The sequence below is a fragment of the Saccopteryx leptura genome, chromosome 5 (assembly GCF_036850995.1).
Source record: "Saccopteryx leptura isolate mSacLep1 chromosome 5, mSacLep1_pri_phased_curated, whole genome shotgun sequence".
Taxonomy (NCBI): domain Eukaryota; kingdom Metazoa; phylum Chordata; class Mammalia; order Chiroptera; family Emballonuridae; genus Saccopteryx; species Saccopteryx leptura.
This window is the reverse complement of record NC_089507.1, coordinates 186,273,103-186,282,349: the sequence shown is the minus strand read 5'-3', so window position 1 is coordinate 186,282,349 and position 9,247 is coordinate 186,273,103. Positions and strand designations below refer to the sequence as shown.

At 43.0% G+C, this 9,247-nt stretch overlaps 1 protein-coding gene across 1 annotated transcript in view; it reads left to right on the top strand.

Moving 5' to 3' along the window:
- Window positions 1-5,109: 5,109 nt before the first annotated feature.
- SPTLC3 (serine palmitoyltransferase long chain base subunit 3) overlaps window positions 5,110-9,247 on the top strand; it is a 158,504-nt gene continuing 154,366 nt past the window's right edge. The window contains exon 1 of the mRNA XM_066387135.1: window positions 5,110-5,659. Coding sequence (XP_066243232.1) covers window positions 5,543-5,659 — 117 coding nt within the window. The 5' untranslated portion in view covers window positions 5,110-5,542. The remainder of the gene's footprint in view (window positions 5,660-9,247) is intronic.

The following is a 9,247-nucleotide window of genomic DNA, read 5'->3' as shown; positions in this document are numbered from 1 at the left end:
CCTCCAAACTCCACAGTAACCTGATTCCATAACAAGTACCCCATACCTAGGCCACCTGATGGAAAGGAGGAAGTGTTTCTTCAAAATTAAAAAGTTATGTTCTAAATAAGTTATTTATTTGCACAGCTGAATTGTGGGCTTGGTGTATGCTATCTTTATGAGTACTGGGTTTAGAGAGATCCAGCCCTCAGCCAACTCAATGCTTGTCATCTAGAATCTACAATACAGAAATTCTTATTGTTGTTATCAGAAAGGCCCAGCCACAAGCCCCTTGGAAACTTAGAAAATTTTTCCATCCCAAAATACTCGAATCACTTCCAAACTTACATCCAGGGTCATGTCATCCCAGGATAGGATTACCCTACAAGTGTCTGGAGCCAGGGTAGGGTAAGAGAGTGCTTCTTGAGTACTTTTTTTATAAAGTGAGAAGAAAGGAGATAGACAGATTGCCTCGTGCACTCCTACATAGCAGGACCCACTGGACAACCACCGTCTGGGGCCAGTGCTCCAATCAACCAAGCTATCCTCAGTGCCTGAGGGAGAGAAAAAGAAGAGAGAAAAGGAGAGAAGCAGATGGCTGCTTTTCCTGTGTGCCCTGACTGGGAATTGAACCCAGGACGATTGCATGCTGAGTCAACACTCTATCCATTGAGCCAACCAGCCAGGACCTTGTGTACTGCTTAGAAGTACCCAGCTCTGTATTTAGAGAATCTGAATTCTAGACTTTTTTTTTGTAGATGTTTAGTATCATAGGCAAAGAGTTATGACATCTGTAGGAAGGATGTAAACCTGTTTTTTGCTCCGGGGCATTCTGAAGGTAGCTGCTATTACAAGAAATTGCATGAACACTACTCTCTGGAAGAAAAGCAAAAATATTCCATTGTTGCTGACCTTGGGATAGAGTCATTGATAACCTGTGTTTCTAACTTAAAATAACATTGACATTCCATTAGGCCATGTTTTGAAAGAAAGAAAGAAAGAAAGAAAGAAAGAAAAAAAAAAACCCTGACATCTGACATAATGTTGGTATCTGGCCTTCTATGTTATTGTGTTTACAACCTATTGATAAGAAAGATTTTGTGCCATATTATATCTACACTGAAAAATTTCCAGTCAAAATGTTTTAGAAAATTTAAATACTTCCCTGTAAAGTAATTACAGACTATCAAATCCTATTAGATATTAAGATGTCATTAGATCTTTGCCTCTATTTAACAGATGACAGCATTTTAAAGAATCAGAAAGGCAAAATAAACTATTTTTATTTGTGTTTTGGCCTATTCAATGAAACTTCCGAAGTTCTAACAGTTTCTGTTGTCTTCTTGATCAGGGACAACAGCTTCAGGGCAGATATGTATTAGGGAAAGGGGACTTGCTCTGGACACAGAAGCCTAGCATTTGGGACCTACTTCTGCCACATATTCTTGTAGCTTCAAAAAGGTCACTAAACTTGTTGGAACTTTAGTTTTTGTGTCATCATTACCCTCCATTATATTAGTAAAGATTGATTCACTAAATAGATTTCTAGTTTCTAACCATTGAGTCTGCTCATTTCCTCCCTTTTCTGTCAACTTTCCTTCTTCAAATGGTTCCCAGTGCTTTTTCAAACACATTACCAGGCCTCTAAACTTTCTTTTCTTGCCTACCCCTAGAAACTGGTGTGTGGACAAAAATGTTCCTTCAGGGAATACAACAAGGTCATTGTTAACTAATTTTATCTTTGTCCTTAATACACTGAAGGACAGGTTTATATTTACCTTCAATAATGAGAGACCTTGAGTGGAAGATATGCAGCGGCTGCTAACTCTTACTTTTGTTGAGGGTCAAGACTGCCTCTGTCTTGTCGTTGTTGTAGTGGAGGGCTTGGTAAATAACCTTCTATACAATAGTTATACAAGCATTTATTGAGTTTACTGGTTGATCTGAAATACATTTAGTTATTCAGAGACACTAAATCAGTGGTAGTCAACCTGGTCCCTACACCCAATAGTGGGCGTTCCAGCTTTCATGGTGGGCGGTAGCAGAGCAACCAAAGTATAAACAAAAAGATAGATTTAACCATAGTAAGTTGTTTTATAAAGGTTTATTCTGCCAAACTTAGTGAAAATCTGACATAAAGTACTTGGTAAGTAATTATTATTATATGCTTTAACTTGCTGTAACTCTGCTTTATAAATTTTATAAAGTAAAGTTGTTTCCCTACTTTATAAATCACCATTACTGTGGAACTGGTGGGTGGTTAGAAAATTTTACTACTAACAGAGATACAAAAGTGGGCGGCAAGTATAAAAAGGTTGACTATCCCTGCACTAAATCACACTCACTATTAAGTCTATGTTTTACTGTTGATTGATGTCTTAGCCTGTACAGGTCAATATAACAAAATACCATTAACTGAATAGCTCATAAACAACAGAATTTATTCATCACAGTTCTGAAAGTTGAGAAGTCCAAAGTCAAGGAACCAGAAGATATGGTGTCTCGTGAGGACCTGCTTCCTGAAGGGACATCTTTTTGCTATAACCTCACATGGCTGATGAAGACAGGGGAGCTTCTTGGACATCTTTTTATAAGCACACTATTCCCATCATGAGGACTCCATCTTCATGACTTAATTACCTTCCAACAACCCTACCTCCTAATATTATCGCCTTGGGAGTTAGGATTTCAGCATATGAATTTTGATGGGGACATAAACATCCAGACTATAAGCAATCAGCATTCTTACACTCAAAATTACCACTCACTTAAACAGGCTTTCATCCTTATTTTCACTGGCAGTGATATGAAACAATAAGCCATCAATGACTATGCATATATATCCTCAGTACTTGAGGCCGAATGGTTGGTGTCTTCAGATGGCTCTGGGCACACAGCAAGCCACATAATCCAGCATGTCAAGTAGAAAAGTTTCAAGAGTAAGAATATGTGTGATTCCCTAACCTTGGCAAATTGGGATATAAAAAAGTAAAGCAAATTTCAGTTGTTTTGAGATTTCTTTTATATATGGTATTTGTCCCCTTGTAAAAAGGAAATAAATTAAAAAAAGAAGAAGAGAAAACAAGAAAATAGGTGAACAAGAAAAACTCAAGGCCCTGGCCGGTTGGCTCAGTGGTAGAGCGTCGGCCTGGTGTGTGGAAGTCCTGGGTTCGATTCCCAGCCAGGGCACACAGGAGAGGTGCCCATCTGCTTCTCCACCCCTCCCCCTCTCCTTCCTCTCTGTCTCTCTCTTCCTGTCCCGCAGCCGAGGCTCCATTGGAGCAAAATTGGCCCGGGCGCTGGGGATAGCTCCTTGGCCTCTGCCCCAGGCGCTAGAGTGGCTCTGGTTGCAACAGAGCAACGCCCCAGATGGGCAGAGCATCGCCCCCTGGTGGGCATGATGGGTGGATCCCGGTCAGGCGCAGGCGGGAGTCTGTCTGACTGCCTCCCCATTTCCAGCTTCAGAAAAGTACAAAAATAAAAAAGAAAAGAAAAACTCAAGAGAGGGAGAGAGGGAAGAGAAAAAGAAAGAAGAAAAGAAAAGAAGGAGAAATAGAAATACTATAGTTCATGTTCAGAATTGAGTTTCATCTCCAAATCTCATTTTAGAAATAATTTAACAGGTCAGTAGAGCTTCGTCAAAATAACAAGTGTCTTTAACTTGTCTTTTTAGCTGATGCAGTCAGGCCAACAGTCATCAGTGCCTGCTCCCTCCTACCTTTCCATCTCTCCTTTGCTCAAGTCTAGAGGGAAATAAGCCAACAACACAAGTTTAGCTCCTTCCTGGTGTAATGACCACGGACAAGAGGCCAATAAAACACTAATGCGGCCCTAATGGCCATGGTTAGGTGGGATACTATAAAAATTCTGAACGTGAGATACAAAAGACACTAACTTGGTATTAACTTCATCCTATTATTTGACCCAAGATCTTATTTCTTCAACTCTGCAGGGGATAATAAAAAAAAAAAAAAAAAAAAGACAACCCTCACATGCAAATTATGTTAAGAAAAGCTAAGAACCAGGAAACCAGGTTTTGACAAAAAAAAAGCCACGCCTGTCTTTATATTTTTGTTTTTTCTTTGTTTGTTTGATTTTTGTCCACTGCCCAATAAATGCCTTGTGTTAAAGAAGCCTTGATTCAGGAGAACAATGAAAGTGGGCTTGGAAGGACTCACCAGGTTTTAACTGATTGACACTCTAACACACCATATCATTACCAGGCCATTCAATAGTGATAGGAGAAAACATACTTCCGGTGATGGTGCATTGAGAGTTTAAGAGTTAATCAGTAAACTAGAGGTGTTTGGAATGGAAGGCTGCAGTCACGATCTGCCTCACAGCATCCGGGTCAGTAACAAAGCCATATACAGTGTCTTATTTTTCTACTATTCCATCAGGCATTAGCCCACAAAAATGTTTTATTGTTGTTGTTTAATTTTTTTTTAATTTTTATTAGTTGATTTTAGCAAGAGAGGAAGAGAGAGAGACACACAGAGAGAGACAGGAACGTTGATCTGTTCCTGTATGTGCTCTGACCAGGTATTGAACCAGCAACCTCTGTGCCTTAAGACAATGCTCTAACCAACTGAGCTATCCAGCTAGAGCCCCACAAAAAATGTTTTATCTCATTCTATAGGTAGAGGAAGTGAGGCATAAAGAGAAAAAAAAAGGCTTTTCCAAGGTCACATGCTAAAGGTAATGCAGTCACGTTAAGAAACCAAATATTCTGTCTCCTAGAATTCTTAATGAGTTAATACTGCTCATTTTATAATTAGTTTTAACATTAGGCTAAACATTAGGTGGGTTCTGAATGTTCTTTTTTTTTTGCCATTTTTGTATTATGGTAAAATATGCATTTACCATTTTAACTATTTTAAAGTGTACAGTTAAGGGTGTTAAGTACATTCACATTATTGCACAACCATTACCACCCTCTATTGCCAAAGGATTTTTGTCTGCTCCAGTTAAAACTCTGTCCATTAAACAGTAACTTCCTATTCTCTCCTTCCTCCAGCTTCTGGCAATCACTTTTAAATGTTTTTCGCAAGAAAAAAAAATAGTGACTTTGACCCTGATATACAACCAAAAAAAAAAAAAAAGTAACTAGATGCAGGAAGGAAAGGTGAAGGACAGATGGAACTTCGTTTATGTGTAGAAGACTCCATGTGGGTGTGCTGCTGTGTGTGTATGTGTGTGTGTCTTTAAAAGAGTTTCCTCCTCCCAGCCCGCCCTCTCAGAGTTTGCCACTGGGTTTTACAGTCTCCTGATTTCCTCAGCCCACAAGAGGAGCCAACATGGGCAATCTCCTTCCTAGTTCCAGGAGCTAGTTTGTTGCCGGGAAGTTACATTCTGAGTTGAGAGGTGGAAGCGTAACTGTTTGTTTCATTTCAAAGATCTGCCCAAAAGACACTGTTGCTCTTCTTCTGGAAAAGCCTGATTGGTAGGATTCCGCCAAGGGCTCAGCCCCGAATGCTTTATGCCATCCCCTCACCAACTTCAAAACTGAAGCTTGCCAAGAACCATCAGAGGAAGACCTACTGGGTTCCATCATTTCACACAAATGGCCAATTCTGGAGGTGGTGCTGTCTGCAATGGTAATCTTCACAATCACAAGAAACAGAGCGACAGCTCACAGAATGGAAACTGCACAAAGAATGGGATAGTGAAAGAAGCCCAGGTAAGAGGCAACCCCTTCCTGACTCTGAATGACTGGAGCATTTTAGTATGTCTTTATAAAGCTGTTTGAAGCTGCCCTAACTGAAAGTACTTCTTATGAAGTGTTATGTGTTTTGACTCTTCACTCCAGCTCATTTCAAATGCTTGGCTGCCGAAATGGTTAGGTGTGGATTAAGGAGAGAATTTCTTCTCTGTATAAGAGAGTAAATACCTAATCTCAAGAGCCTTTTAAACCCTGAGAACACAAACATACTTAGGAGACTTTAATTTTCTCTCAAGTGTTTCAGGGGCAAACTTGTGAAGGCTTAAACCTTTCAGCTAAGATTCAATCCATCAAGAAATCGTGACAGGCTGCATCCATCATGCTTCATTAGAAAATGAGGAAGTGGAAATGAAGTGAAAGTCGCTGAGATTATGTGGTATGGGTGGCATTTTTCCTCGTACACAAGAAATGCCTGTCTGGGTGAAAGATGAATTATTTGGGGTGTTTAGTGGAGCATTGTCATAGCTTCCAGTTTGATCTGGGGCCAGAGTTTTCCTTTGAAGCTTGACATCACAGCATTCCTTTGGAAGACACTTTAGAAAGTGTGGCTTATTGTTACATTCTGCATGCAGGAACCAAACAGACTTTTAATTGTTTTCCATTTGATACTTTTTTTTTTCTTGGCTCCTGCTGAGACAGAATGTTTGATGGGGCTATACTGAAGAAGAGGAGGAACTCTAGAAATACTGTCAGCTTATTCAAAGAGGGAACTGGGCTCTCTGAGGCGCTTGTTCAAAGGCAATTCCCCACTTTCCACATGATGCGCAGGCTCACTGTCCAGAGTAGCAGGAATGAGTTCACCTGCTTCAGAAGCAAATTAGCATAGCCAAACAGGTAGCTTCACTGTTGGGAAATAAGGGGCTGGGCAGGGCACCTGCACAGTCCTCCATTGCTTATCCATCCCAAAAGAACTAGCATCCACCCAGAGGAGAGGTCACAGGACAGGTTGGGCTCTCAAGAAGCCAATCCACCACACGGCACATTAAATCTGTGTGTCCAGTTGGAAGAGGCAAAGGGGCAGCGGGGAGAGGAGGGCTCTGCAGTGTGAGCTGCACATGAATAGGTTGTGGTCCTCTCTTAAAAAAAGGCATGACCCTAGCCTTAGAAGGATTTACTGAAAAGCTCAGGCCCAGGCCCTGGCCGGTCGGCCTGGCGTGTGGGGGACCCGGGTTCGATTCCCGGCCAGGGCACATATGAGAAGCGCCCATTTGCTTCTCCACCCCCGCCCCCTCCTTCCTCTCTGTCTCTCTCTTCCCCTCCCGCAGCCAAGGCTCCATTGGAGCAAAGATGGCCCGGGCGCTGGGGATGGCTCCTTGGCCTCTGCCCCAGAGTGGCTCTGGTCGCGGCAGAGCGACGCCCCGGAGGGGCAGAGCATCGCCCTCTAGTGGGCAGAGCATGGCCCCTGGTAGGCGTGCCGGGTGGATCCCGGTCGGGCGCATGCGGGAGTCTTTCTGTCTGTCTCTCCCTGTTTCCAGCTTCAGAAAAAATACAGAAAAAAAAAAAAAAAAAAAGCTCAGGCCCAGCCTCTCTCAACTAAGTATCTGAAACCTAGTGCAATGTCATGCATGAGAAGACACACATCTGACACGATTTGCATGAGGCCAATCATAAAAAGATGGACTATTGGTCACTGTGTCAATTCAGGCTGATGTCACCCAAGATGCTCCTTCCTTGTCTCTGAAATGGCTGTGACACTGGAAACTTGCCAATTCACCTTCTTTTTTTTTTTTTTTTTACAGAGACAGAGAGAGTCAGAGAGAGAGATAGACAGGGACAGACAGACAGGAACGGAGAGATGAGAAGCATCAATCATTAGTTTTTCGTTGTGCATTGCAACACCTTATTCATTGATTGCTTTCTCATATGTGCCTTGACCACGGGCCTTCAGCAAACTGAGTAACCCCTTGCTTGAGCCAGTGACCTTGGGTCCAAGCTGGTGAGCTTTTTTGCTCAAACCAGATGAGCCCACGCTCAAGCTGGCGACCTCGGGGTCTCGAACCTGGGTCCTCAGCATCGCAGTCCAATGCCCTATCCACTGCGCCACCACCTGGTCAGGCCCAATTCACCTTCTGAACTATCCTGATCCCAAAGGCTTTCACTAGGACAGAGGTGCCTTCAAAGCCATTCTTCTTTCTCCTTACTTATCTTGATTTCATAACCACTTTCTGGTGTCTGAGGTTAGAAACTTAGCTAGATGGTAACAACCATTCCTAAGTAAAGATAAAAGCCAACATCCAGGGATTCGTTACTAAACGCTCCTACCAGACTGTAAATAGTCGTGGATTTTGAGGCTTTCCCGAGAGCAGTAGAAGTATCAGGCTGCTGACACCTCTTTCTGAAGGGCCATCCAGAACCTGTTGGCTCAGGTCAATCTAGATGTGACTAAGTTGGAACTGGCAACCACTGAGAGCCTTGATTATTGCTTAAAATATATTTTCTAGTAAGAATGATACCCACTGAGATCTTAATGTTGTATAGAGCAGACCAGGGCTTGCTTTCCTCACCATGGTGTGGATGAAGTCGTCTTTGTCATCATCATCTTCAGTTACTAGTTCTAGTCCATTTCACCTCAAGGCCCTTGAACAAACTGGGTCATGACCAAAAACCTTGATGGTTGTTAGCAAGCAATCCATAAAGGCTCTGGATGTCCTGGGCCAGTCGTCTCCCAAGTGCATCTGCCATGCCTAGGGTCCTATGACGCAGCTTCGGAAACTTTTCCAGCTCCTCTTATGATCCCTTAACTCTTCTCTTCCTGCTTTTTGCAACCACGTTGCAATACATTGGTCTCTGCTATCTACTGGGGGACCCTGTAAGATTCTGTTGACACAGGTTCTCTGGAATAAAAAACAATTTGAAAAGCACCATTAGGTAGTCTCTCAGAACCCCTCCTCTTCTTTGTTCTTTTTTTTTTTTAATTTTATTTATTTATTTTTAGAGAGGAGAGAGGGAGAGAGAGGAGAGAGAGACAGAGAGAGAGAAGGGGGGAGGAGCAGGAAGCATCAACTCCCATATGTGCCTTGACCAAGCAAGCCCAGGGTTTCGAACCGGCAACCTCAGCATTTCCAGGTCGACGCTTTATCCACTGCGCCACCACAGGTCAGCTCTTCTTTGTTCTAATGAAGACTGGCTCCCACACCAGAGCTCTGGAGGCTGGGCTCACTTCCCCAACCTCGCAGCTGGCAAGGGAGCCAGACTTTTCCCATTCTGGAAACTTTCTAGAGTTGGTTTCTGGATCTTTTATTATTATTAGTGTTAAGTGAGAGGTGGGGAAGAAGAGAGACAGACTCCTGCATGCGTCTTGACCAGGGTCCACCGGGCAAGCCCCCTATGGGGGGATGCTCTGCCCATCTGGGGCCATTGCTCCATTGCCTGGCAACCAAGCTATATTAGTGCCTGAGGCGAAGCCATGGAGCCATTCTCAGTGCCCTGGACCAACTTTCTCGAATGAGCCATGGCTTCAGGAAGAGGGGAAGAGAGAGAGAGAGAAAAGGGGCAAGGGGAGGGGTGGAGAAGCAGATGTTTGCTTCTCCTGTGTGCCCTGTCCGG